General features: G+C 64.3%; 1 protein-coding gene across 18 annotated transcripts in view; it reads left to right on the top strand.

Annotated features, from left to right (window-relative positions):
* Positions 1-26,685, top strand: part of BRSK2 (BR serine/threonine kinase 2) — a 56,576-nt gene extending 29,891 nt beyond the window's left edge. Inside the window, exons 2-22 of one of the 18 annotated variants that reach the window (XR_002136077.3) lie at positions 2,834-2,928; positions 4,122-4,207; positions 6,251-6,391; positions 6,794-6,910; positions 7,596-7,629; positions 7,758-7,826; positions 7,986-8,132; positions 9,566-9,597; positions 9,900-10,064; positions 10,151-10,248; positions 10,325-10,475; positions 12,110-12,175; positions 14,112-14,172; positions 14,879-15,086; positions 15,387-15,435; positions 19,004-19,127; positions 20,403-20,583; positions 20,653-20,742; positions 20,941-21,035; positions 23,115-23,162; positions 24,959-26,685. Coding sequence is in view for 15 of the 18 variants with exons in the window: in XM_019714757.3 (XP_019570316.2) it covers positions 2,834-2,928; positions 4,122-4,207; positions 6,251-6,391; positions 6,794-6,910; positions 7,596-7,629; positions 7,758-7,826; positions 7,986-8,132; positions 9,566-9,597; positions 9,900-10,064; positions 10,151-10,248; positions 10,325-10,475; positions 12,110-12,175; positions 14,112-14,172; positions 14,879-15,086; positions 15,387-15,435; positions 19,004-19,127; positions 20,403-20,583; positions 20,653-20,742; positions 23,115-23,162; positions 24,481-24,701 (2,183 nt within the window). In the remaining 3 variants the exon portion in view is untranslated. Of the gene's footprint in view, positions 1-2,833; positions 2,929-4,121; positions 4,212-6,250; positions 6,392-6,793; positions 6,911-7,595; positions 7,630-7,757; positions 7,827-7,985; positions 8,133-9,565; positions 9,598-9,899; positions 10,065-10,150; positions 10,249-10,324; positions 10,476-12,109; positions 12,176-14,111; positions 14,173-14,878; positions 15,087-15,386; positions 15,436-19,003; positions 19,128-20,402; positions 20,584-20,652; positions 20,743-20,940; positions 21,036-23,114; positions 23,163-24,480 lie in introns of those variants that run through there. The other 17 variants (XR_002136076.3, XR_002136075.3, XM_019714767.3 and 14 more) reach the window with 17 other exon arrangements.
* The last annotated feature ends 1,285 nt before the right edge of the window (positions 26,686-27,970 follow it).

Raw genomic sequence — 27,970 nt, 5'->3', positions numbered from 1 at the left:
GCTCCTTTCCCAGTGGCCCTGGGGCTCCTTCCTGCAGTGGGGGTGGGGCAGGCCGGCAGCCCCTCTGCGGGTGGACAACTCGGCCTCCCACAGTGTGACACGGTATACTTTCCCTCTCTGCGTGTGCGCCTGTGTTTGCTGTGAAGACAGTAATTAGAGACAAAACCACAATTGGATAATGAGTCTGAGCAGTGGGGCGGGTGAGAGGGAGGCTGTGGGCTTGCCAGCAAGGCTGCCTCGCCATCCCCAGGTCCCTGCTGCCCACTGGAGGTCCCGGCGCTGCAGGGGCCAAACACACGGGACAGGAGAGCTTCACCGAAGAGGGACCCCTGCACGCGGGGCTCTGAGGAGTGTGAGGGGAGGACTTTTTGGGCAGGGAGGCAGCCAGTGGAGAAAGGTGAAGGAGGCCGCCAGAGTTCCGGGGTGCAGTTGGCCACGTGTCCCACAGGCCAGAGAGTGACTCCATGTGTGCTGATGGCGTGGGGCTTGTCTAGGGCACCTCGTCCGCTGGGACCTTGGTCCTGCGGCCTTTCTGAGTGCTATGCACTGTGACGTAGAGGCCACGTGTCCCGGTCTGTAAAATGGGGTGGGGACGGTTCCCCGATCACAGCGCCAGGCACAGGGTAGGCGCTCAGCAGGCCACGGCCGGCACCATCGGTGATGACCGCCTCCTCCCAACTCTCCGTTGCCGGCGGTCAGCCGGCAGTGCTGTTGATCTGCCGATGGAAGGCCCCGCTCCTCCTTTGCTGGAAGCACAACCGGACCCCCACTGTGTGGGCAGAGGTGTGTGCTGAGTCTGCCCTTGCACGGGCCGGGCCACTCTGCCACTAGCATGTCCCCACTGCAGTCAGCCTCGAGCGATGTCCCTGGTCTGTGCATTTCAGTTGTGTCACCGTTTTCACGCCAGCTCAGTAACTGCACTGTTGGGGGACGTTACCTCATTCCCCATTTTTCACTAAATGAACAGCCGTGCAGAGCTTGGCCCTCCTGCCTCATTGTATCCTGGGCCCTGTGGGGTCTGCCAGGCTCACTTCTGGAGATTTTCTGGGGTGTGCTTCCTGAACCTGTCTCATCTGGCATCTGTCCCGGGCTTGGGGACTTGGAGGAGCTTGTCCCTCTCAGATTAGCAGCCTTTGCCGCCTGTCCCCACTGTTCCCTGCTTCCTCTCAGCCTGTCTGCCTTGTTTGGGGGACTTGCTGTTGGACAGCTCCGCGTCGGACTGGCTCCCACCCGGTTCCGCGTCTTGGCCAAGGCGGCGCTGGTCGGTCCTGGGTGTGGAGTCCCCCAGCCTTGCTCTGATGTATGGATACCGGTGCTGCTCTCCCCACTCGTCCACGCCTCTGCTCTTCCACCTGCCTGGAAACACAGGGCTCCTGAGTGGATCAAAGGCAGCCAGTGGGAGGCCCCAGGAGCCTGCAGCCTTCCCGGCATGGCACCAGGCATGGCCCCCACCCGCCTTCCATGCCCAGCCTGCGGCTGCTGTGCCTCTGAAGCCACACAGCCTCATCTCTTGGCTGCGACGTGGCAGAGGTGCGGCAGCTGGGGGGCCCTCCCTGAGGTGGGCTCGGAAGGAGACGTGGGTGCACCTGGTAAATCCATGCAGGAGGCGAGATAAGGTTGTGTGAGATGCACAACTGACTGGGGGACATATTTTCGGTGCATATGACAAGGGCAAAGTGGTAAGAAACCCCGCTGGCCAGGGCCACACAGGGCTGAGACTAGCCCAAGCTGTTGGGAAACAGGAGGCATTAAGGTCACGATGACAAGGGGCAAGCAGGGGGTGCTGTCTGGGCAACCTGAAATCGGAAATGACTCGGTGAGCATGAAACGGCGTGGGTGTCCCTGATGTGGTCTGTGTCCCTTAAAACAGCAGACATCACCTCCAGGCTGTGGTGCCGCGGTTAACAGATCGCCCCTCATGTGGCAGCGCCCAGGCCCCCCAACCACTGTGTAACTTCCACGTGCCCACCTGGGAACTCCAGCCACCTTGGGGAATGCTGGGGTCGAGGTTCAGGCTTGGGGAGAGCACAGGGTGTCTCTGGCTGGAGGTCTCAAAGCGATCCAGCCAGAAGGCAGCTGGCAGCAGGCTGGGCTGTAGTGGTGGTGGCACATCCCAGCCAGGGAGGGGAGGGGAGGCAGGCGCCCAGCTGTGACAAGGGGCCGTGACCAGGACTGTGGGCCCTGGAAGTGTGGCTGTAAGAGCAGAGGTGCGTTAGCAGGGCATTCCCTCAGTTGGGGGGACAGGGGCAGATGGTGCAGGGCAGGCTGGGTGAGGGTGCTGCCCAGGAATGACCTGGGGAGAGCAGTGAGCTGCACATAGATGCCTGGGCACCTCTGTCTGGGGGTCTGCAGGCTGAAAGGAGGGTGATGGGTGGGGATCACAGGGTGGTAGAAGCTGAGTGTGCTGGGGGTAGGGCCTCCTGGGGCCGGGCAGGCAGTGGCCCTCCTGGACCCAAGGGCATCTGGCTTCCCAGCTGCGCGGGGCAGCTGGACAGCTGAAGGCGTGAAGGAGGGAATCTGAGTATCATGTGCCTGCATGAGACCCTGGGCTCCAGGAAGCCAGAGGGCCTGTGCGTGGGAGGAGGGATATGGCGGGGGGCAGAGTGACGCTCTGACACGGAGCTGTACTGCACAGTGACCAGGGAGAGTGGGAAGGCAGACAGTGACCACGAGAGTCTGGCTCAAGGCACACTGGGAGGGAGGAGCAGGGGCAGGATCCAGACCCTGAGTGAGGGGCCTGGGCAGGAGCTGGTGGGGTCCTTGCTGGTCAGGGCCCACAAGTGCCAGTCCTCGAGGCCCTGGATGGAGTCTCATGGGCTTCTCTCCCCCACAGGCCTTGTGAAGCTGGGTATTCACTGTGTCACCTGCCAGAAGGTGGCCATCAAAATCGTCAACCGGGAGAAGCTCAGCGAGTCTGTGTTGATGAAGGTGAGCTGGAGCAGGGCCTGGTGGTGCAGGTGGGGTCGGCGGGTCGGCAGGCGGGCGGAGGGAGGGTGGGGCTGCTGTGAGGCCAGCCAGGTGGGCCCTCCTTGCTGCTGAGCAGAGATGGCTCCCTGCCCTAGTGTGGTCACCACACCCCGGAGCTGGTCCCTGCTGGCCATGCCCTTTCTTTCTTCCTGCCTCAGCCAGAGGCCTGGGGGACAGCCTGCAGCCCAGTGTCGTCCATGTGCTGCTGGGAGAGTTGGCTGGCCCTCAGTTTCCCTGATTAAAATCAGAACAAGACCTCTGCCTCTGAGGAGAGAATGGGAGTGACATGCCCCCAGAGGCCACCCAGCCCCTCCTCCTTCCTACACCCCTCCCTCCCAATCCTGGGAGCCCCCCTCCATCCCCGCCCCTGTGGGACTGGAGCAGAGCCACATGGGTGAAGCTCAGTGGGGAGGGGACACCAGTCTCGGGTTCCGAGTCTGCCTGCTCACATATGGGTGTGGGGCGGAAACGTGGGGGCTCTCCCACCCCAGCAGTTGTGCCCCTGAGCCCCCCCCCCATAGGAGCGTCCTCTGATATTCTCGCCGGTGAATTCACTCATCCTTCCCTTGTCCTCTGGGGGTGCGGGATTGCGGGGGCAGGCCTGCCCTGCTGGACAGATGGGTCACAAAACCAGAGGGCAGTGACGGGCACTCTGCTTAGGTGGGTGAGGGCCGGTGACATCAGAGGACCCCTCTGGCTGTCCAGCGGGGGCCTAGGCTCGGGCAGGGACACTGAGATCGAGATCCTTGGGATGTCTGAGTGGAGAGATAGCTCAGGGGACGGGAGCGGGGGTGGAATGGGCCCAACACCTTGAAGGCCTGGCAGGGGAGCGGCCTGGAGGTGGCCCTGGCACCTGTGCGCGGTGCTGCATGGGACAGGCCGGCCCCCAGGGGGAGATCCTGTGGCTAGACTGGCCCTCCTCCAAAGCCCGTGTTGCCCCCACGAGCCCACTCAGGCTGGGCCCACGAGACCCTTGCGTCCCCAGCAGCCAGAGGCGCCTGGCAGGCAGGGTGAAGGTGAGGGTGGGGTCTGTGCCCCTAACGTCCAGCCCCACATGTAGCATTAGGCATGAGCTGGTGGTGGATGCATGCAGGGGCACGAGGGGCTGCGACCCCCTGTGACGCGCCTGTGACGCGCCTGACCTGCGTCCCCAGGTGGAGCGGGAGATCGCCATCCTGAAGCTCATCGAACACCCACACGTCCTCAAGCTGCACGATGTTTATGAAAACAAAAAATATTTGTAGGTATTGCTGGGGCCGGAGAGTCGGGGTGGCCAGAGGGTGGCCGTGAGGCCTGGGCAGGGGCCGTCCCAGGACGGGCCCCAGGCTGTGGCAGCACTGATCCTTGATGAGACTCGTGGAGACTCACAGAGCCACCAGCTTGAGCCACCATGGGGTGGGGGTCAGGCTTCCTGGAAAAGTGGGCTCAAGAGCCCCAGGCTGCACAGATGGACCAGTTCCAGTGTTCAGCTGAGGATGGGCTGACAGGAGCTGCCCCGTGTTGGGGAGCCCTGAGTAGCAGGGACTGGTCACCACGGGCCTGAAGGGCTGGGAGGCGGATGGTGGTGCTGGGGCCCCGGACACTGGTGAACCCATCAGAACCGTGACAAGGGGACACACACCCACTGCCTGACAGCAGCTCACCCTGCAGTGTCTTGGTGACGTCTCAGGAGCTTGGGGAGAGGGCAGGTGCTAGAGCAGGTGTGGTCCACCTCCACATACCGTGTTTCCCAAAAAATAAGACGTAGCCAGACTATCAGCTCTAATGCGTCTTTTGGAGCAAAAATTAATATCAGACCTAGTATTACATTATATTATATTATTATATTATATTGTTATGTTAAACACCTGGTCTTATAGTAAAATAAGACTGATTCTTATATTAATTTTAGCTCCAAAAGACGCATTAGAGTTGATTGTCCAGCGAGGTCTGTTTTCAGGGAAACATGGTACAAAATGCAGGACGCCAGTCACCTCCTTGCTGCTGTCAGGGACAGACTCAGGGGTGACAGGCAGAGTGCTTGGATCTGAGGGGGCCACCTTGGAGGGGGACAGGAAGGGGGCAGGGCCTAGGAGTCAGCTTGGTGGGGGTACAGCCTGGGCAGAGACCTGGTGATGGGGACGCCCAGGTGAGGGTGCACGGGCGGCCAGTTCAGGTCCTGCTGGGCCCAATGTCCTCCTGGGGTGTCAAGGCAGCTCAGGGAGCCTGGACACGGAGGAGCCAACAGGGACCCCAGGTCGGGGCACCAGCAGGGCACCCACCCTCTGGCCTGTGCTATACGTGGGCCCTCCCGCTCAGGAGCAGGGCTGGCCCCCCAGGACCCGCCCCTCCTACCTGGAAGCCACCCAGTGCCCCGCCCTCTTCTCTGCAGACAGGCTCCTTACGCCCCAGGAGCCACCTCCACCCTGTGACCCCTCGAGTCCTCCAAGACCAGCTCTGAAGGCAGCTGCTCCCCCACTTCTGTCCCCGAGTCCCCCAGCCTGTCCTCTCCAGCCCTTGTCCTGTGCGTCTCCCCTTGCACCAGCCTCTCCTCACGTCCCCTTCCCCTTCCCCCAGCCACTGCAGTCCCCCCAGGACCACCGTCCTCCTAGGGAAGCATGCTCCGTGTGCCGCCCAGGCTCCCCCAGGACCCCTGGGCATCAGTGTACACTCGTTGATGGGACCACCCTGTACCCCCAAAACCAGCCCCCTCAGGCTCCAATGGGGCTCAGCTCAAACACAGCCGGCTCCTCACTCACCCCATCACCCCGACACCTCCCTGCCCCCACTGCCCTCACCGCATGGCCCTGCACAGCTGCCCAGAGGGTCCTGGTCCCTGGACCCCTGCTTGGTGACGTGATGCAGCACAGGGCAGGGTACACAGGCACCTGGGAGGACACTCCGCCACCCCGGTACACATGCCCACCTCCTCTTCCCCCCAGCTTCTGAGACCCCATTTGAGGGCCAGCCCCTGGAGCTCCGGCCGTGTCCTACTCGTTTTGAGGACTGCCCTGCTGTCCTGGGCTCGCTGAGGGTCCGAGTGTCTGATTCGTCCCTGCTCCATGAGGAGCCCAACAGCAGCCACAGAGCCCCTCTTTCCTTGGGGCCCAGGGTCCCTCAGTCAGGAGGGGGCCATGTGTGGCCCTGCTCCCACAGGGCTAAGCCGTAGCTGCCCTGGAGGGCCCACGACCAGGAGGTGGGCGGTTGGGGCCCTCACGCCTCTGGCCAGCGCTGCCCTGGCTGGGTGGCCCTGAGGTGGGCTTGCACGCCTTGGGCACCCACCCGACGCCTGCCCGTCTGGCAGATACCTGGTGCTAGAACACGTGTCTGGTGGGGAGCTGTTTGACTACCTGGTCAAGAAGGGGCGGCTCACCCCCAAAGAGGCCCGGAAGTTCTTCAGGCAGATCATCTCAGCGCTGGACTTCTGCCACAGCCACTCTATATGGTGTGTGCTGGCCCCACCACGTGACCCCACCACACGTGCCCCTCCCCCAGCTGACCCCGCGGGCAGCAGGAAGCTTCCTGCCAGGTGCCCACCCACGGCTTTTTCAGGGGTTCTGGGGAACAGGGCGCCCTCCGTCTGGGAGCCCCAAAACAGGTGTGGGGAAAGCAGCGAGGGGGGATGGAACCCCAGGGAGTAAAGCAGAGCCCACCAAGGGGCCCGCGGGAGCACGCGGTGAGACCCGAGAGTCCTTGCCTCTCGGTCCTGCAGACCACGCAGCCAACCGGGCAGGCAACTTCCGATTGGCTGCCTGTGACATCACTGTGCTAGGCTGCCATTGGATCAGTGCTGTGTGGGTGGGGCTGGGGGCGGGACCCAGTTCAGCCTCCACCGCATCCCTTCCAGCCACAGGGATCTGAAACCAGAAAACCTTTTGCTGGATGAGAAGAACAACATCCGCATCGCGGACTTCGGCATGGCGTCCTTGCAAGTGGGAGACAGCCTGCTGGAGACCAGCTGCGGGTGAGTGGGCGCCCCCTCCCGGCCGCGGCCGGTTCTGCACAGGCCCGGAGGTGGCTCAGTGCTGCGGCCCTAGTCCCGCCCTATAGAGGCCATGAGAGGTCTCTGTGGCCGCCAAGGCAGGTGGCCCTGCAGCCCCCAGGCTCCCTCCAGCACCCCACAGCCCCCTGATTCTGTTCCTGGCGGTGACTCCATTGTGTCGTCCAGTGGGGGGTGGGGTGGCAGGTCCCCCCTGAGCTGTTCTGCCAGGCCCTGGAAGGCGGGTCCAACGCTGGTGGCTGCCTGCCCTGCCCGAGTGGGCTGGTGTGCCGGTTTCCTGTGCTGTGCACGCTCAGGGTGGTGCTGGGTTGGGACTCCAGTCCATCGGCGTGGACCTTCCTCTGATGTCTGTCTGTCCCCTTGGCCCCGGACGGCTGGGCAGCCTTGAGTGTGACTGAGCCCTCAGGTCCCTGAGCATGGGGCAGGGCAGCGGGAGGGCTGTGACACCAGAGACCCTTTAGGCTCCTGGTGAGCCCGAGGGTCCCGCAGTGTGGCATCCTTCCCAGGCGGAGTGTGTGTGTGTGTGGGGGGACGGGACCCGGAGGCACCTGTTTCAGTCTCCGCTCGTTGTGGTCCTGGGGGCAGCCCAGAGGTCATGGCTGGGCGACTGGGATACCAAGCCTATCTTGACCGCTGCTTTTGCCTTCAGGTCCCCCCACTATGCCTGCCCCGAGGTGATCCGGGTAAGTAGCCTTCGTTCCCACAGCCCCCTCCCACAGCCCCTGCCTGTCCGAGGGGCCGACTCCCTCGCTGACCCTGCGTTTGCAAAGACCCCGGGCCCTGCCTCCGCCAACCGCAGTGCCCTTCGCAGGGGGAGAAGTATGACGGCCGCAAGGCGGACGTGTGGAGCTGCGGTGTGATCCTGTTCGCCCTGCTGGTGGTGAGACCCCCGCCCCCGCGCCTGTCCGTCGGCACCCTGCTCTGTCCCCTCTGCTCCTCTCCCCGCCCCTCACCCCTCCATCTCTGCCCCCTGCCTCTCGCCCCGCCCCTCCCCCACCCAGCCCCTCCGCCCTGCGGTGACCCCGTTCCCGGCCGACAGGGGGCGCTGCCCTTCGACGACGACAACCTGCGGCAGCTGCTGGAGAAGGTGAAGCGGGGCGTGTTCCACATGCCGCACTTCATCCCGCCCGACTGCCAGAGCCTGCTACGCGGCATGATCGAGGTGGACGCGGCGCGGCGCCTGACGGTGCGTCTGGCAGAGGAGGGTCAGAGGGCACGGGGCTCACACTGCACCCCTTCCAGGGTCCCCAGGGGCACAAGGTCCATCTCCATGCGTCCCGGGGAAGGACTGGCGTGGAGAGGGAGACTTCAACTGTGCCTGCAAGTGTGGTACAGAAAGCCCTGCGTGTGCACGGGTGTGTGGGCATGAATGAGTGCATGCACAGCTGTGTGTGAACGGGTACATGGGTGTGTGTGCGTGTGCATGGTGCATACATAGGTTTGTACACACGCACAGGTGTGAGTGTACGTGTGAGTACATACACAACTGTGTGAACTGGTATGTGGGTAAGTGTGCACATGTGCACACTGTGAGTGCATGAGTGTATGCACATTGTATGCACAGGTGTGTGTGCACAGGTGAGTACACAGCTGTGTGAACAGGTGCGGAGGTGTGTGCATGTGCACAGGTGTGCGTGCACGTGCATGTGTGTGCACAGCTCTGAACGTGTGTACATGTGTGCACAGGTGTCTGTGCACATGTGAGAACGTGTGCAGGTGTGTGCGCATGTGTGTGTGCATGTGTCAGGTGTGAGTGTGTGCAGATATACGTGTGTGTGTGGGCACAGGGGCATCCTGCTGGCCTCTGCCTGCAGGTGTCGTTCCGGAACGTTGGGTGTGCCTGGGAGACTCTGGCCCCCCCATACCTCCTGCTCCCCCTACCTCCAGGCCAGCTCTGTCAGTGGGACTAGTTCCTCATGACCCACTGACTACTGGGGCATTGGGGGGGTCTGAAGGAAACCCCACTTCTGAAGGAAGCCCCCAGCCAGCCTCGTCAGGGGTTAGCTGGTACTAGGATGGCAGGTCCCCAGAGCAAGGGCAGCAGGACTCCTCTGGGCTGGCCTATCCAGGAAGGGGGTGGCCCGGTGACCAGAGGCTACCCTCTCCCACCCTCCCCAACCCAGCTGTCCAGAGTCTGGTGGATGGGGGCCTCTGAGCCTCCTGCTCACACCTGCACCCCAGCCTCTCCCCACAGGTGGGCTGAGCCCCTGGTTGCTCTCTGCTCTGCTTCTCAGGCCTTCTTCCCTGAGCCACCAAGGGGCCCCCAGCACAGGCAGTGGGGGTGGAGGGCTCCTGCTCCCTGCCTGCAGCCCCAGCACCCCAACATCCTTTTCTCTATAGCAGCACTACCTCTTCCACTTGGGGTAGGCAGGGTCAGGAGGCTAGCCTGGAGCCTCTGGGTACGCAGTCCCTCCCCATTTTCCTTCATCTCCTCTCCTCCCCCCTTCCCTCCATCTCCATCCTCCCCGTCCCCTCCCAGCCCTCCTGCTGTCTGCACTCCTGTCTTCCTCCACAGTCATCCTCCCCTCCCCGTGCTCCCAGCTCCTGCTCCCTCTGGCCTCCTAACGTGGGCTCTGTCCTCCTTCCTCCGTACTAACTTCCTGTTTCTCTTTCTTATAGCTAGAGCACATTCAGAAACACATATGGTATATGTAAGTAGCTTTTCCTCCCACTCATCGCCTGCTTTGCCTGTCGCTGTGGCCCAGAGGGCCTGCTAGGGAAGGCGGGGGGCGGGGGGGTGGACCCAGCCCAGTGCAGGCCTGCCCCCAGCCTGGGCCCAGCTCTCGGGGACCTCGTCAGGGGTTAGCCTGCACTGGGCACAGGCAGGATGCAGGTGTACAGGGGCTGGGTGCAGGGAGAGTAGGACTCAGGGTCCCCAGGAAGGGCTGGTGGGGCCGGAGGGCCTCAGGCCAGCCCGAGGTGAGCGGCCGCTGGTGGCCCCTGTCTTCCACAGAGGGGGCAAGAACGAGCCCGAACCCGAGCAGCCCGTGCCCCGCAAGGTGCAGATCCGCTCGCTGCCCAGCCTGGACGACATTGATCCTGACGTGCTGGACAGCATGCACTCCCTGGGCTGCTTCCGGGACCGCAACAAGCTGCTGCAGGACCTGCTGTCCGAGGAGTACGTGCGCGTGGGGTTGCGGGGACGTGGCGGCCCCCAGGGCTGCCATCAGGGGTGCCAACCTCTTGGGCCCTCCCACCCTGCAGGGAGAACCAGGAGAAAATGATCTATTTCCTCCTCCTGGACCGGAAAGAAAGGTACCCGAGCCACGAGGATGAGGATCTGCCCCCCAGGAACGAAATAGGTACAGAGCCCCGGGGATGCCCACGCCACCCGCCTGGCCCCTGGGCTGCCTGGTCCTGACCCCTGTCTGCACGCAGACCCTCCCCGGAAGCGTGTCGACTCCCCGATGCTGAACCGGCACGGCAAGCGGCGGCCCGAGCGCAAGTCCATGGAGGTGCTGAGCGTGACGGACGGTGGCTCGCCGGTGCCTGCTCGGCGGGCCATCGAGATGGCCCAGCACGGCCAGAGGTACGTGCCTCCTGGGAAGACCCAGTGCCCTAGCTCCTGGTGTCCTGCCTGCTCAGTGTGGGTGTCCCTCACGGGCGGTGCTGGGCCTGGCCTAGCTTATCTCTGCCCTCAGCCCGGCGGCCCGGCTGAGCTGGGCGGGGCTTGGCTTTGTTGGCCTGGGCTGGGTTAGGCCATCCTGGACTGGAATGAGCTGGGCTGGGCTGGCCTGAACTGGACTGGGCTGGGTTGGGCAGAACTGGACTGGCCTAGGCTGAGCTGGGCTGGACTGGAGTGAACTGAGCCCAGATGGGCTGGAGTAGATTAGACTGGACTGAGCTGGGCTGAGCTGGGCTGGGCTGAGCTGGGTTGAACTGGACTGCAGTGGATTAGACTGGGCTAAACTGGGCCCAACTAGACTGGACTGGGCTGGGCTAAGCTGGACTGATCTGAATTTGGCTTTGCTTTGTTGGCCTGGGCCAAGCTCGGCTGGGTGGGAATGGTGTGCAGTGGACTGGACTGCGGTAGGCTGGGCTGAGGTGGGGGGCTGGACGGTGGTCAAGCGGTGCTCAGAGCTGACAGCCCAGCAGGCCTGCTCCCACTTATTACTGCTCCTTGTTTGGGGACCTGTCGCTGTGCAGGGGGAAGGGACATGGAATTCTGGGGGCGATGAGCAGGTCTGGGCTGTCCCCACAGAGCCCCCTAGAGGAAGGTGAGGCATCCTGGCCCCACAGAGCACAGCCGACTCAGGGCTGGGGCCCAGTGCTTCTGCCCAGGCGGGGGCTTCAGAAGGCGGGGGACTTGGGGAGCCCAGGCTGCCTCCGCTCAGCTGGGGGCTAGATGTTTGAGCTGGTCAGGCCTGAGGGAATCTGCCAGCAAACAGGAACCACAGGGCGCTTGGGTCACCATGAGGATTGAACTGAGCTGCTGGTCCACTGTCACCCAGTGGCCCCAGACCGTCCCTAGGGAACCAGGCTGGCTCAGCCTCTGATCTGGGGTCCTGGCCCTCCACAGCCTCCTTCCAGGCCTCCAGACAACCACGGCTCCCCGCTCACGGGCTCTGGCACTAGGGTGGGGCGAGGGGAGGAGCTGGCCTGGGTCCTGCTTGCTGTGGGCGCACCTCTCCCAGCCTGGCCCCCGGCCTCCTGTCTGTACCAGCACCCCGCACCCCTCCCACCCCACTGGCCTGGGCCTCGGGGCAGGAGCTGGGCATGGGGCCCATCGTGCTGTGGCTTCTGCTGTGCTTTCCAGACCTGGCTGCTGCAGGGGCAGGTGCTGGGATGGGGTCGGTGTGAACCGGCCTGATGGTCCCCGGGTGCCCCTTCCTCCTTGTACCTCCCGACCTGCTGCTCCTCGGAGCTCTGCTTCTACCTCTCGGCACTGAGTGACAATGGGCCGCCTGCTGGGGCTGGTGGGCTTCTGGGGCTGGTGGTCGGTGCTGGGCAGCCTCCAAGGCCTGGCCAGGCCACCCTGCCCAGCAGGTCACTAGGGGTTACGCTATGGCCCTGCGCTCTCCTGCCTAATGTCCCCTGGCATCTGTGTGCCCTGGCCTGGGGCCAGGTGAGCTGCGCCCAGCTCAGGCGCGTGGAGATCTGGCTCCCGGGCGCCCGCTGGGGCTGTGGGAGTAACTCTGTTTTCTCGCTTTGTTCCTGCTATAGTAAAGCAGTGTTCAGTAAAAGCCTGGATATCGCTGAAGCCCACCCCCAATTCAGCAAAGAAGACAGGTATACACCTTGCCCACCTACCCCGCCCCCAGCTCCACAGGCCACGCGGGCCTGCTGGCAGGGTTGGGCATCCCGCAGCTGCACCCAGCCCTCTCCCCTTTAGCAAGGGAACCTTCCAGCAAGCCGGGGGCAGGGCTGGGTCAGGCCAGGCTGAGGCCCAGGAGGAGTGGGGCTGCTGAGCGAGGCCGATGGCCAGCAGGAAACAGGCTGGGAGGCCCACTGTGCTCTCCCTGCTGGGTTCCGAGTGGCTGCAGGTGTGAGGCCCCTTCCGGGCTGCCCTTGCCCTGCAGCCGGTGGGCCTCATGGCCTGGTTTCACCTCTCCCCTGTCCAGCGCTGACCCCTGGCCCCTCCATCCACCCTGCTGCCCGCTAGGGCCCGCGTGGAAGTGGCAGCCCCAGGCGGCTCGGCCGGCCCAAGACCACCTGCAGGCTCCCAAGTTGGTGGCAGGAAGTGTGCCGGCCCCAGGTGTCTGCATGGCCCCACCTTCCCATTCCCCATCTCCCCGCCCTGCACCTGCAGGGTCTGCTGCCTGAGGGCCACAGAGGTGAGGCCTTCCCATTGGCCTGTGGTCTCCTGGCACCTGCTCCCACACACCTTCTCCTTCTGTCTCGGCACCTGCAGCTTAGTCTCCAGGGGCCCCTGGTTAGACAGGAGGGTGTGGCGATGGCTTCCAACCCCTTCTTCCTCTGGCTGCTTTTTGCTTCCTTGTGCCAGGCACAAGTTCACGCTGGCCCGGTAGGAGGCCCCGGGCACTGGGACTCATTTGAGGCTGCTGTGGGGGCCCCAGCTGGGGCTGACCAGCCCTCACAGCTCCCTTCTCAGCATCTGAAGGCTTTCGCTCCCAGCCTGACTGTGTGGCCTGCGGTCGGGGCTGGGTCAGGGGCAATGCCCCCCGGCTCTGTGGCTGTGTCAGGTGCGGGAGTTGGAGGGCCATGGCCGTGAGACTCCAGCCCATGGGTGTGGTGGAGCAGCCGAGTGCCAGGGTCTGGCCAGTGCAGGCCGTGCTCCTCCCCCAGCCCAGGGGCCAGGTCGAGGCTGGGCTGGCTGGGTGGACAGGCCCGGGGGGGCAGCAGAAGCAGCCTTCACTCTCCTGTCCTCTCCTGGGGCAGCCTCGGCCCCCAGTCCCATTTCCTTCCTCTAAGGACAGCAGGTGCCCAAGGGAGAGCAGACATTTGCGTCCCCTCAAGGCCACGTGGTATGGTGGTGCGAGGCCCAGCAGGCCTGCCCCTGCCCCGGGGGGGAACCAGTTCCTGCCCCAAGGGGGCAGTGGCCACATGCCTCCCAGCCAGGCACACTGGGCCAGTGGTCTCCCTCCGGCCCAAGCCCAGGCAGGGCCCAGTGGGGGCCAAAGCCACAGTCCGTGCCAGTGCCCACCCAGCCTCGACTTGTCCAGGCAGGCCCTCCTGCTGCGAGGAGGGCCATGGGCTGGCCTGCTATGGGCTGGGCGGGCGGGCCGTGGGCATGGAGGGCTGGCTAGTGCCCTGCTGGTGGCCTACACGCTGGGATGTGAGGCTCTGGGCCGAGTGACAGCTCAGCCTTGGGGGTCAGGCCTGGCTCGGCAGCTGGAGTGTGGCGTGGACCTGGCATGGGGGCCGGACTCTGTTCCCGGAAAGCCCGTCTGCCCTCGTACCTCCATCCACCCACGCCCCCCACAGACCCTGTGGAGGCCTTCTCTGCTCTCCCGGGCCTCAGGCCTGACAGCTCCTGCATGGTGGGGAGCAGCCCCAAGGCCGCACCCATAGGTCTCTGACTGGGCGGTGGGGGGCCCAAAGGGGCTGTGGGGCTCCTGGGCCTGGTGGGAGGCAAGTGGGGACAGCAGGGCAGGCCTGCACATGGCCAGGTCTCCGGGCCTCTTGGATGGTCACCTGGGGGGAGAGGAGCCGAGAGCCTGTGGCCCCTTCGCAGGCTGAGCCTGCCCTGCGCCTGTGTCTCCAGGTCGAGATCCATCAGTGGCGCGTCCTCAGGCCTGTCCACCAGCCCTCTCAGCAGTCCCCGGGTGAGTGACCTGCCCTCCGCCTGCCTGGGCCCCCACACTAAGGAGGGGAGGCTCAGCAGCCCTGGGAAGAGGCCCCCGCCTGGTCCCCGCCTGCCGCTGGGGCCACCACGTTGCTGCTGCTCTCGCTAACTGCACGTTTTTTTGTTCTGTTTTGTTTGTTTTCTCGTGTGTCATTTGTTTTCTTTTGTGGCAAACGCTCCCACCCCACACCTGCCTGTGCCCGCTGGTCCTGCCTTGCGGCCCTGGCTTCTTTTTGGTCCTCCTGGTGCTGTGTGCATGCGGGGGGGGGGGGGGGCGCGTGCATGGCCGACCCCCACGCTCTCCTCCTGCCCTGTAGCCTGTTAGGAAGTTTGTCCTGCCTCCCCCGCCCCCCGGGCTCCCCTTCGTGGCCTGCATCCCGGCCACCTCTGTGGAGCCCGCAGCTTGTCGCAGCGCCTCTCGGCCCGGACACGTCCTCCCTCCACAGGCCGCCCCTCGGCCCAACCCCAAGACCCAGACCTTGCCAAGCAAGGCCAAGCTGACCGACAAGCCTCTACAGGGCACCAAGTCGAACCCGCTCCCGGCCGGCGCCCAGGCCCGGCCCCCTGTGCCCGGCAGCCTCGGCCCCCAGCTGGCCCTGCCCCCCGGGCCGGCCACCCTGCCGGCCTCCACCCGGCTCCCACCCACTGGAACTGAACCAAACACCAAATCTGTCCCCACAATACAGGTGACCCCTCACCCCTCTCCAAGGGGTAGTCCCCTCCCCACCCCCAAGGGGACGCCCGTGCACACGCCCAAGGAGAGCCCAGCGGGCACGCCCAACCCCACACCGCCGTCCAGCCCCAGCGTCGGAGGGGTGCCCTGGAGGACACGGCTCAACTCCATCAAGAACAGCTTCCTGGGGTCACCCCGCTTCCACCGCCGGAAACTGCAAGGTGAGCGCAGTGACACGGCAAGGGATAGGCGGCCTGTGGGGGGCAGTGCCATCCGTTGGGGGACAGCAGGGCTGGCTGAAGGCCAGACAAGTCACGGACTGATTTCAGCACCAGAGGTCAGGACAGCTCCCCATGTCCCAAGGCCCCGAGGTTGTGGTCAGGGCTGGCCTGTGCTCGCAGGCGCCCAAGGATGGAGGTGGGGAGGGGGGATGGGGGGGATGGGGGTGGCTCCACAGGACGCCCCACGTGCAGGGGAAAGGGCAGAGTGGTCACACCTGCTCTCCCTGTCCCTGTTTGCAGTCCCGACGCCAGAGGAGATGTCCAACCTGACCCCGGAGTCCTCCCCAGAGTAAGTGGTCCCTGTCATGCGCTTCACCCACTGGGGGCTCCCATCTCGCCCCTCCTCCCTGTGGCCCGGCTGCCGCTGGCCCCTCCCTCCAGTCTCCACACTGTGGGCACCAGGCCAGCAGCAGGGTGGGGGCCGTTGGGGAAATCCAGCTCTGCTCAGAAGCCACAGCCTATGGTGAAGAACCTGGGCTGGCTGGAGGCGAGGGACACGGCCATGCCTCACAGTGAGTGTCCACACCTGCTGAGCCCTGGCTCGCTCACACTGCCCTGCACGTGCTGGGGTGGGCGGCCGGCCGGCGGGAGGCTGCCGTGACTACACACAGGCAGCGAGGCAGGCGGCCAGTGTCTGAAGAAGGGAAGTTGTTGTCATTGTGTTGTGTGCTCTGGGTGAGGCTGGAGACACCGCCCCACAGTGGGCGCCTCCCGTTGGCACCCAGGCCCCAAGGTGCTGGGTTAGGGACTCGGTCATCCCAGGGGTGTGTCCCTTCACTGGCAATTTTCTGCTGTTGTCGAAAGCTTTCCCAAACATACTCTTAATGGAATCGTTACATTCTTCAGAAAGGTTGAAAAGCCACCACCATAGCCTGATGTTGTCAGGTGGCCTGCAGCCTCTCCTCAGTGAGTCCCTGTGGAGGGCTCGTTCCTCCACCTGAGGGGCCAATGGGAATGAGCAGACACGGTGGCCCTGGTGGCCCTGGGAGGCTTGGTGCAGCCAGCCCCACAGAGGACGTCCTCCTGGCCCCGAGACATCTGTCCCTCAGCTGCCAGAGTTCCGCGTCAGTCAGGGTCCTCGAGAAACAGCCAGGAGGGTGTGTGGGTGGGCCGGTTGGAGACGACGTCTGGCAGGCTGGAAACTGAGGTTGGGGCGCTGCTGCAGGCCACGGGCAGGGCCTTTGTGGCCACTGAGGAGAACTCCTTTGCTGGGAAACCCCAGCCTTTGCCGTTAAGGCTGTCGACTGACTAGATGGGGCCCACCCACGCGATCGGGGGTGTCACTGGCTACCTGCCACGTCTACAAAATACCTTTGAAGAAACAATGCTCTACATTGGACCAAACTGGCCACGTTGACACCTAAAGTAACTGTCACAGGCCCGTCCCCACATGCCCTCCATTGGCCTTTCTGGCTCAGCCAGACAAGAAGCCAGGTTGCATTGTGACTCTTCCATCTTCATCAAGGGAGGGGACAGCAGAGCCCCCACTGGTGGGTTCCCAAGCTGCCCCCCTCAAGCGTCTCCTGGGCTCCAAGCCCCAGTGCAGTGTGGGGACCGCGGCAAGCCGTCAGGGCAGGAGCCCGCACTTGCCAACGCAGCACATTGTCCGGGGCGGGAAGCTGAGTGAGGCTGCGCGGTGTGAAAGGACACGTGTCTCCAGTTCTTCACGTCGGAGTCTGGCTGGTGAGCTCCCCGGGCCAGGCACAGGCGGCTCCAGCGGACGAGGGTGGAAAGGGCTGTGTTGGCAGGTGGGTTGGTCTCCGGAATTCTCAAGGCGGCTGAAGAGCAGCTATGGAAATGAGCAAAGAAAGAAGTCCCACGGCCATGAAAGCCACTGGCAGTGCGTTGGAACAGCTGGGGAACGATCTGCCAACACGGGGCAAGACGCTGCACGGGGGACCAGGCTGGGCTCCGGCCCTGAACATGCTGGGGTGACCACCTCCTGCCGGGTCCCTGCTTCTGCATCACTGACCCCCAGTTTGAGGGCGCGCATTTGATGCGTGGAGCCCTGGTCACGTGTCCACATTGTGGCTGCAAGGGAGGCGGCAAGAAGGCGGCCTGGGTGTTCTCTAGCGAAGACTGCATGAGGACGGTTCCCAACACTCAGCAGCGTAAAGTGTCCTGATCATCTCAGTCTGTGCCCAGGACCTGGCGTGCCCAGCCAGCCCTCAGCTGTGGGGCGCCGACCGGGCTGTGCTCATCGCAAGGCTGGACAGGAGCTGGACCTGCGGCGGAGCTCAGGGTGTTGGCAGGACAGGACTCGGGTCTGTGTGGGCCTGTCCACCAGTCAGTGGTTCACCAAAAGCAGGGAAGATCTGCTAGCAAAATGGATGTCATGGCCTTATGGAAACTGATCTCGGAGGTGACATCCACTTTTCCGGTTTTCTTGGTCAGAATCAAGTCACAGGCCTCGCCCATGCCCAAGGGAGAGGTCTGCACGGATGTGAATTCAGGAGGCAGGACGTTGGGGGCGGCTGAAGAGTCCATCCCACACTGGTGTGCGCTGTCACGGGGGGCGGGGGAGGAGACTCCACCTCAGAAGGGCAGCCCCAGACACAGGACAGTGACAAGACCAGTGTGGTGACCAACCAAACAGATTAAGGGAAGCCCTGGGCACGGGTGAGGTGAGGGGCCAGGCAGGGGGGTGCTGCCAGCCCGGGTCTCTGCAGGTGCAGCCTCTGCCCTGCCTGGCACAGCAGCTGGGTCCCTGGGGTTTGAAGCCACCTCTGTGACCCACAGAGTGACCTGGGCTGGTTCAACAGGGAGGTGGGCAGCTGGGCGGCCACCAGCCCCTGGGATGGAAGGCATGGAGGGTGGCCTGGAGTCCCTGGTCTCCCCCATCCATGCCCATGCAGGTCGTTGGCCTGCCCCAACCACCACCCCTACCTCCAGCACTCACCCTGCTCCCCTTGCAGTCTCAGGGCGGGGGGCACTTTCCAGAGACGTGCCTTAACGGAGAAGCGTAAGGCTGGGGGTCAGGGTGGGCTCTCCTTTCCTTTTTGGTGGGATTCCAGTGGGTGCTGTCTGGGTCCAGGCAGTGGGGGAAGGTGGGGTGTCAGGCCCAGGGCTGTGGGATAAGTAGTAGGGTCATGGCCAGGGCAGGGGGTGGTGTCAGGGCCAGGTGGAGGGGTCAGGGCCAGGGGGGCTCTCAGGGATGAGGCAGGTGGGGGTCAGGGTCAGGATGGTGGGGTTAGGTTCAGGAGTGTCAGGGTCAGGAAGAGGGGTCAGGGTCAGGATGGTGGGGTCAGGGTCAGGATGATGGGGTCAGGGTCAGGATAATGACATCAAGGTCAGGATGGGGGGATCAGGGTCGGGATGAGGGGTCAGGGTCAGGATGGTGGGGTCAGGGTCAGGATGACAGGATCAGGGTCAGGAGAGTGGGGTCAGGGTCAGGAGAGTGGGATCAGGGTCAGGAAGGTGGGGTCAGTGTCAGGATGGAGGTGAAGTTCAGGGTCAGGATGGTGGGGTCAGGGTCAGGAGTGCGGGGTCAGGGTCAGGATAATGACGTCAGGGTCAGGATGGGGGGATCAGGGTCAGGATGAGGGAGTCGGGGTCAGGATAACGGGATCAGGGTCAGGAGAGTGGGGTCAGGGTCAGGATGGAGGGTTCAGGGTCAGGATGAGGGGGTTGGGGTCAGGATGAGGGGGTCAGGGTCAGGATGATGGGATCAGGGTCAGGAGAGGGGTCAGGGTCAGGATGAGGGGGTCAGTGTCAGGATGACGGGGTTGGGGTCAGGAGAGTGAAGTCAGGGTCAGGGCAGTAAGCTGGTTCCCTGCCAGAGGGGAGGGGAGGGCAGGTCTTTCCTCAGAGGCTCAGCATGGGACATAATCAGCCTCCGGCTCCCCACCCCCCCGCAGGCTGGCCAAGAAGTCCTGGTTCGGGAACTTCATTAGCCTGGAGAAGGAGGAGCAGATCTTCGTGGTCCTCAAGGACAAGCCTCTGAGCTCCATCAAAGCTGACATCGTTCACGCCTTCCTGTCGGTGAGCCTCAGGCGCCCCACACAGAGTGTCCGTTCACTCACTTGGCAGACAGACTTGTCTCCCACCAATGCTGGCAGGGGCCCCTGGCCTGGGGACGAGCAGGCTGTCATTCTGAGCAACCCTAGGTGTGGGCCGGGCAGGGGCACGGGGCGCTGGTGGGTTAGGGCGGGAGACGGGCCTTGACAAAACAAGTCTCACTGTGTACAGGCCCCAACTGGGGTTGGGCTGTGGTGGCCAAGGGCACTGGGGACCAGCTGGGCCTCTGCCCACCCCCACATGCTGCTGGCCTCCTGCGGCCTGGTGGCTTTCTGAGGGTGGCTGCACTCAGGCCTCCCATGGCTTCCACTTGTCCTTGCGAGGTTATCATGTGTGAGGAGCAGAGAGCCCGCCAGGGGCCCCGCCTGTGTGGGGCCTGCCTGTGGTGCGCTCACCATCGGGGTGGGCAGGACCTGCCTGGTGGTGTCTCCAACTCAGGGAACCCCCACCACCCCGGCTTCAGCCAAGGTTCCCTGAGGGCCGTGAGGACCGCTCAGTGTTCTCACCAGAAGTTTCCAGGGGCCAGAAGAGCCCGACATCAGGCAGGGGGTCGGCCTCGAGCTGGACGCAGGCACCCTGCTCCTCTCTGCTGCCCTCCCAAGCCCCCGGGACGCCAAGAACTCCCAGTGACATGGACTCAGCCACTGCCCCCTTCAGCTGCCCGATGTAGGCGGCCCTTCTAACCTTGAGGCCCCTGCTATGCGCGCTTGAGAGACAGAGCCCTGTCCTGGGGTGACCCTCTGCGGCAAGACCGCCCCCGGGTTTGCTGTGAATAGCATTTCACATGCTGCTGCGTAACCCAAATATGCTGAGGGGGCCGGCCGGGTGCTGAGCGCTGCAGGCTCCCAGAACCAGCAGGGCAGTGGGGCACTGTCCCCAGCAATGGCCACGTGGCCCTGTCCTCAGGAGGCCTGTACTCAGGAGGCAGCAAAGGCTTCACCCCTCCACCCTTGGTCCTTGCGGCTGCTCTTGGGGTGGCCCCGCCCTCACTGTCCTCCGTGCTCCTCTCCCACCATAGAAAGCACTGCCCTCAGGACCTCGGTCTGTCCTGCTCTCAGCGCCCCTGTTGGCTGGCCCTGCGAGATGGAGGCCAGCTCCCTAGTTGGCGGGTTCCTTCTGGCCACATCCATGTCACAGAAGAAGCCCAGACGGGTGGCTCACAGGGCCAGCTTCCCAGGCTGGCGCACGGCATGCGCTGGGGGGCTGGGTCCATGCTCATGCCCCCCTGCCACCCTGCAGATCCCCAGCCTCAGTCACAGCGTCATCTCCCAGACCAGCTTCCGGGCTGAGTACAAGGCCACGGGCGGCCCAGCAGTGTTCCAGAAGCCGGTCAAGTTCCAAGTGGACATCACGTACACCGAGGGCGGGGCAGCACAGAAGGAGAACGGCGTCTACTCCGTCACGTTCACGCTTCTGTCAGGTGAGCCGCCAGGCCGAGGGCACGGGCTCTGGGCCCCCCTGCCCGGGCATAACTCCCCGTCTCCCCCAGGCCCGAGCCGCCGCTTCAAGAGGGTCGTGGAGACCATTCAGACCCAGCTGCTCAGCACACACGACCAGCCATCGGCCCAGCACTTATCAGGTGAGGCGGGGCTCAGCTTGGGCAGCCCCGCAAGCTGGCACGCAGGGCGTGGCCCCTCCTACTGCCGCCTCCCCCCCCAGCTGCGCCGCGCCCCCAGGGAGCAGGGCCTCCCCAGCGTGGCGGGCCGGCTGTCTCTGCACACCCAGGGAGGTAGGGCCCAGCACACCACACTGAAAAGGCGCCTCTTGTCCACTGTAGAACCCTCCCCGCCAGCGCCAGGACTAAGCTGGGGTGCTGGGCTTAAGGGCCAGAAGGTGGCCACCAGCTACGAGAGTAGCCTCTGACGCTGGCAGGTAAGGTGTCCGGCCCCGCCGCTGGGGCAGGGAGGGGGCTGCGGTCAGGTCCTCTGCCAAGGGCCAGGCTGGCCCTGAGAAGGGCACCATGTGCCCACTCCCATGGCCAGTGGCCAGCTCCCGGCCCTGGACAGGCCACGCAGGACCAGAACCCAGGCTGAGGCCCCGGGCCAGAGAAAGCAGGCTCTGGGAGAGCAGTGACCCAAGTCCCGCCTGGAGCCCTGCCCCCGTGGGGCTCCCACGTAGCACCCTGCAAGGGCTGTGGCCCTGGTGCCCAGTCCAGCTGACACGTGGCAGGGCTGCCTGCCGCCTGCCTTCCCCAAGACGGGCCTATGACGATCTGGCCCTGAGCAGGACAGAAGGGGCCTGAGGCCCCAGTCAAAGCAGGGGCACCCCAGCTGGGCCTAGAGAAGCCACACAGGAAAAGGAGCCGCCCATGCCTGGAGACGCTGGGGGCCCGGGAGCCAGAGGGTCACACTGCTCGGTGTCTGGTGGGGAGCGGGCTGCAGTGGGGTGGGTGTGGGCAAGCCCACGGCGGGCACGGGCTCTTGTGAGTCACCGTCTGTTAGTGAGGGTGTGCGGTGCGTGTCTGGACGGCGGTGAGGGACAGGGTTGCCGTGAGGCGGGCTGTAGGGCTTGGGCTCCAACCCAGTCCTGCCTCTCTGAGCGCCCTGCGGCTGGCTGCGGCCTCGGTGGGCCTTTGCCAAGCCTGTTGGGCCACCTTCTGTGCTACTGTGTGGGGTCCTAATGGCCAGACTGGTCCACCCGTCCACCCTGCCCCTGCCATCCTCATTCCATCATCTGTGTGTCACCACCCTCCTTTTGTCCACCGTGTGCCTCATCGCCCCACTGGTGGGTCAGGACTGCAGCACCTCCCAAGGAGCGGGCTCACTCTCCTGGCCCCAGAAGCCAGGCTGCCAGGGAGCCGGGTGCCTCTGGCTCTGCAGCCTAAGGTCGCCATCTCAGAGCAGGGCAAGGTGACAGGGAAACAGGCCGGGGAACAGAGCTTGTCCAGGAAGGCAAGCAAAGCCCAGGGCCTGGCGTGCTGCCCAGAGGGTACCTGTGCCTACAGCCACCCAAAGCAGGGCCCTTGTTGGCCCTGACCTGTTTAGCCCTGCGCCCCAACCCAGGTCTCTGGAGACTCTGGGGGGCCCACTGCGGGCCCCAAAGCCGTCTCCCCTGCCCTCCTTCAGAGTGCCCTGTACCTGCGGAGTGCAACCTGGGACCCCATTCCATCCCTTGGCCCTATCACCAGGCCTCCCACATGGGTCTCCTGTGCGCCAGCGTTTCCCAGCACCCTTCCTCCCAAGAGATGGGTACTCTTGTCCAGCAAGCTCAGGGCCAGTGCCACCACAGTAGGTGGGTGGAAGCAGGAGCCCTCAGGCACCAGGACAAGATCCCAGTAGGGCCCCCAGCCCAGCCCAGGGAGGGGAGGTGGAGAGGACACATCCTCCCTTACCCGGGCCTTAGTGAGAGCCTTGGGGCAGCAGCCCCCACCCCACGGCCCTGTTGCCTCCCCCACCCCAGCCCTCCGCCAGTACCAACAGTCCCAGGCCCAGCCACCGGTGTGAGAGGGTCACAGAGGGGGTGTGGCAGAGGGGCATGGTGAGGACACGGAGGGGGCCAGCATAGACCATGGCCAGAGCCCTGGACTTCTCAGCTCCAGAGCATGTGCCTAGGTCGCCCAGGGGGCAAGGCCATGTCCTGTCCTCAGGCTCTGGTCTACTGCCCAGGACATGGCCCCCACTTGATGCCTGCATTGAGCCCTACCCACTCCAGGCTCCACCCTCTGTTGAGCCCCGCCCCACTCTTGGCTCCGCCCCTGCTCTGAGCCCCACCCCACTCCAGGCTCCACCTTCGATTGAGCTCCCCGCCACTCCAGGCTTTGCCCTTCTAAACCCCACTGCACTCCAGGCTACAGTCCCTGCTCCAGGCTCCGCCCTCCCGAGCCCCACCCCACCCTGGGCTCCGCCCCTTCCTTGAGGGCCTAGCCATGTGGCAGTGCCAGCTGAGGTCCTAGCGGTCCTAGCGGGAAGCCTTTTTCACACTCTCCCTCCCTCTCTCCGTTCTGTGCTCCAGACACCACTAACTGTATGGGAATGATGACGGGGAGGCTTTCCAAATGCGGTAAGAACCCCTCAAGATCACCTGGGCCCCAGCCTATCACGCCCCCCCCCCCCCCCCCCCCCCGCGACTTGCTCCCAGCTGGGTGCTGCCCTCGCTGACCCTGGGGCTGTCCTGGGGTCCCTGTGTAGCTTGGGGCACACACACACACACACACACACACACACACACACACACACACGGGACCCAGCATAGGCTCCCCACAAGTCCAGCCACGCCTCTGCCAGGAGCAGCCTCTGTCACTCACCTACCGGGGCTGGCACAGGCCTGGCGAGAGTGATCTCAGTGCTCAGAGCAGGAAAAGGTCCCCGTGCCCTACGGCCAGGAAGGGTCACCTGTGTGAGCTCTGGCCTGGGGTTAGCAGGAAGCCAGCACCAGGCCCTCTGTCCACTGGAGGGGTCCGGGTGGGGGGTGGCGCTCCTGCGGAGACCACACAGGCACTCCCTCCCCCCTGTACCTGGCAGGGAGAGGAAGGGCCCCACATGCTCTGAGCTCAGGTGGGGGTCAGGTTTAGGAACAGCTGAGCCGACCCCTAGCAATGCATCTGGACAGTGAGCACTGGGCCCCCCGGGAGGGGGTGGTCAAACCATCCCTGCCCCCTTCCTCCTGACCTCAGGACATTCCCCACTCTGGCTGCCTACCCCCAGCCCTCCCACATCCAAGCTTTCCATGCCTGTCCACCCATCCGTCCATCTGTCTGTCTGCTGCTGACCGCTGTGTCCACACTCTGGGCTAGCCAGGGGAGGAGTATGCAGGCACGCTGGCTCCAGCCTCCCAGGCCAGAGCAGGCTCCGTGGCCTTGTGCAGTCAGCCACCAGTCCCAGGGTCCTGCTCAGCCCCGGGGCTCGTGGCAGCCGTCTTTATGCCTCTGTGGTCACTGTTGGGCGGGCCAGCCAGCGAGGCCAGAGGAGAAGCCGTCACTGGTGTCTGAGCACAGTGCGCAGCTGAGGTGGAGGGGAGGGCTGGGCCTGCAGGGCCAGGCCTGCCGAGGAGGGAGGGGTCTCCCTCCTGCCCTGGGTTCCCACCCCACAGCTCAGAGGCCTAGAGGTCCCAGCTTCTGGTCCCCACAGCACCAGCCCCTGGCACACAGGGACCCCCTGCCGGCCGCCTGCCCAACCTGCTTGCTGTCGCCTGTCCCCGCCCCCCCACGCCCATCTCAGACCTCACTTCCTTGGGTTTTTCTTTCTCTAGTCGAGGCCCTTTGGTTCATTTGTTTGTTTGTTCTCTTTCTCTCTCCTTCCCTCCCTTCCTCTTTCTCTCCCTTTTTTTTCTTTTTTCTTTTCTTTCTTTTTTTCTTTTGTCTTCTGTTCTGTGTACCCAGGCAGCCCATTGAGTAACTTCTTTGACGTAATTAAACAACTTTTTTCAGACGAGAAGAACGGGCAGGCGGCCCAGGCCCCCAGCACGCCCGCCAAGCGGAGTGCCCACAGCCCACTCGGTGACTCGGCCGCTGGCCCTGGCCCTGGAGGGGATGCCGAGTACCCAACGGGCAAGGACATGGCCAAGACGGGGCCACCGGCCGCACAGCGCGAGCAGCCTTAGACACATAGCCCCTCCCCCAGCACGGCCCTGACAGTGGCCACCAAGGCCGCCTCGCCACCCGCCCGCCTCCCGCCCTGTGTGGACCCAGGGCCACGCTCATCTGTCCATCTAGACTGTTGCGAAGCCGGGGAGGAAAGGAAAGGGGGCACTAGGGCCACTGCCTGCGGCTGGACCTGCCCGTGCCCGCTCTCTCTTTCTCTCGCTGTCTCTCTCTCTGCCTGTGTCTGACAACGTCACTGTTTCCACTCTGATACCAGGAATTATCCCGAAAAGTTAACATGTCACCTCCACGAGGCCATCCTCTGGGCTCCGCGCCGGACACCGGCCAGACTGAAGGCAGCTGCTGTGGACCTGCCCTCTGCCCTCCTGCTGCGGCCCGCCCACCTGCCCGCTGGCTCCGCCCACCCGCCCGCTGGCTCCGCCCACCCGTGAGACGGCGCTGCCGGGTCTCCGCTCCGCATGGCCACCCGGAGGAGGACCTGGCTTCGAGGGGAAGCCGCCTCCGGCCCCGCCGACCGGACTCGCAGTGACCAGAGCCCTCGGCTGGTGCAGCCTGCCCAGGCCGGCCTCCAGGGCGGGCCCGTAGTGGGCGAAGCAGCTTCTCCTCGGCCGTGTCCTCCCCGCAGCCCCTCCTCGTCCCAAGCGTGGGCGTGGCCCGATCTGCTGCTTGTCCGCACCCCGCTCCGCAGCTCGGGCGGCGCAGTGCGCCGCGGGCCTGGCATCCGCCCTGGCCCAGGCGGCCCTGGACCCGGAGGCAGCCACCCGCCCCGGGCTGGCCGAGGAGATCAGTATTATTTATTTGCTGTTTTAACTTATTGAGTTTCTTTACTTCTCTGTTCAGGGAAGGGGCGGCAGCAGCAGCGCCCTCCTGCCGTCTGTCTGTGTGTCTTGGGCAGGGTGGGTCCGGGGCCCAAGTGCCCTGAGGCGGGCCCGTGGGAGCGCCAGGGGCGGCGGGGGGCAGGCCGGTGGGTGCAGCGCTGGCAAGCTACTGTAAACTTTAAAGAATTCCTGCAAGATATTTTTATAAACTTTTTTTTCTCAGTTGTTTTTGGAAAAGGGTGTGGGGGTGGGGGGAGCCGCTGGGGCAGGGTAGGTTCGTGTTGGGCTCTTGCTTTGGGTCTTTCTACACACACATATATATATTTAAAGAAAGGCGCGGTCCGCTCTATCCCGGGTTCTGCCCGGTCACCGTGGAGAAGCGACTCCAGGCCTGTGGGGCGCCCGGGGGGCCGCTGTCTCCCAGCGGGACGCCACCGCCGGGCCCCTCCGACAGGCCCGGGATGGGGACCGTCTTGTTTTGTGTCTCGAAGCAGGGGGAGGAGGAAGGCCCTGAGCTGGCTCCCCACCCCCACTCACAGGACGGCAGGGGCACCGCGGGGTTTTTTTTACTAAAATGGCAAAAAGTAAACAAAAAATACATAACCAAGGACAAAGCGGCGTCCTCCTCTGTGTGCTCTGTACAGCGAGGTCGCCTCGCTTTGTCCCCGTCCCCAGCTTCTGCTTGTTTCTTTCCGTGGGTGCGGCCCAGTGCGGCCCCGCCCAGGCTGGCACAGGCCCCGCCCACAGTGTCCAGGGCGCCCGGCACCTGCAGGCTGGGGGCGGGGCCACTGATTGCATGCCTTTGCTGTAACGAGTCCACTTTGCTTTTGGTGTCTCTCCCGCCTCCCGCCCACCCGCCCTGCAGCCCCTCCCGTCGCGAATAGATTTTAACGCTTCTGTTACATTGACCCCACCCCACAGGCTGGGATTTCCATACATAAGAAAAAAATTAAACACCTATAACAGCAAAAGCCACGCGGTACAAGCGGGAGGGGCTTCTCCAGAGGCAGAGGACACCGAAAGCAATACCTCTTGTTAGCCTTCCTCTTTTGTACTTGGGACACACGCAGACGTCACGGAAACGGACAAGCCCCACGCAGTGTACCCCCTGTCAAATAACTGTGAGCAACTAGTTCCGGAACAATAAATTCCTTCCGTAAAGACACCGACGCCAGTCTCCATGCAGGCGGGCGGGCAGGGCAGGGATGTGGGGTACGCTGGGACCCGCTCTTGCCCCGATGTGTGGCGAGCGCTGCTCTGGGCTCCGCCAGTGTGGATGGCGCCACCTCCTGCCCCCGCGGAAGAGGACAGACCCATGTGCGGATGGTGGGGGGGACCCCACAGGCTGCCCCCAGCATGAGCCAGGATCACCTGTGGGACTGGGCTGGGTGGGGGAGGAGAGGCCCAGGGAGGGGGCACAGGGAAGCACCCCCAGAGTTGGAAAAGAAGCACTGCCCCTGCACTCTGCTGCCACCCGAGACCTCATGGGGTCACCCCCACACCTGGGCTTTTTCATGGAAGATGAACCTTTTTTCCAATCCTTTTCTGGGAAGACGTGGATGGGTCGCTGTGGCCCAGCCCTGAAAGCGATCGGCCAAGGCTGGCAGGGAGCCCCCCCGGAGACCACAGGCTGGCCTTTCATGAGGGGGGAAGAATCCCGGCCATGCCCACCACACCCGCCAGCCAGGGGTGTGGGCACCTCGACCACACACCAGCCAGCTGCCTCCTCTGCTGCTACAACGCCAAGGACAGGCCCAGTCCCAAGAGCCACCAGGCCACCCAAACCCATGTCGTGAGGGCAGCACCTGGGAGCCCACCACAGAGCCTGAGGACAGGAAACAGCAATCATCGACCAGGGGTCCGAGCAGAGACCACAGTGCCCATGGAGTGGTCCTGCCACTTGGCATGCAGTCCCCGTACGGGAAGATGGGCGCAGCGTGGCCACCAGGTCTCCAGAGTGCCACCATGCTGGGTGGCTGGCTGTGGTGAGGCGTCCTGTGCATTGTCCCTGGTCCCACCCGCTAGATGCCAGGAGCCATCGCCCACGCCTGCGTGACAATCACGTCTGCTCCCAGACAGGGCCACACATCGTCTGGGGCAGAATCTGCCCTCGATTCTGCGCCACCTCTGCTGGAGGGCCAGGAGTGCCCTGTGCTTGGCGCTCTGGCTCGGTAGGGAGCTCGGGGGCTCTGCTCGAGGCCCAGGACATGAAAAGGAGTCTGCGGACACTGAGCCGGGTCCTCCCTTCTGCCCAGCCCTGCAACCTCACCCTGCCTTTGGGGGACGTGGGTGCCCAGGAGGCCTCTGGAGAAGCTGAGGGGACCAGGCTCTACTGCACCTGCCAGGCGGCAGAGCGTCCTGTCAACTTTGGCTTAAAAATGGGTGGAAAGAATTTGGCTGCTACAGTTCAGCAAAGGCACAGGGCTGAGTGGCCCTTGGGGTCCCAGGTG

The sequence above is a fragment of the Rhinolophus sinicus genome, chromosome 14 (genome assembly GCF_057876585.1).
Source record: "Rhinolophus sinicus isolate RSI-liver-muscle chromosome 14, RSI-T2T, whole genome shotgun sequence".
NCBI classification, from domain to species: Eukaryota; Metazoa; Chordata; class Mammalia; order Chiroptera; family Rhinolophidae; genus Rhinolophus; species Rhinolophus sinicus.
The sequence above is the reverse complement of the archived record's forward strand: the minus strand, read 5'-3'. Positions and strand labels throughout refer to the sequence as shown.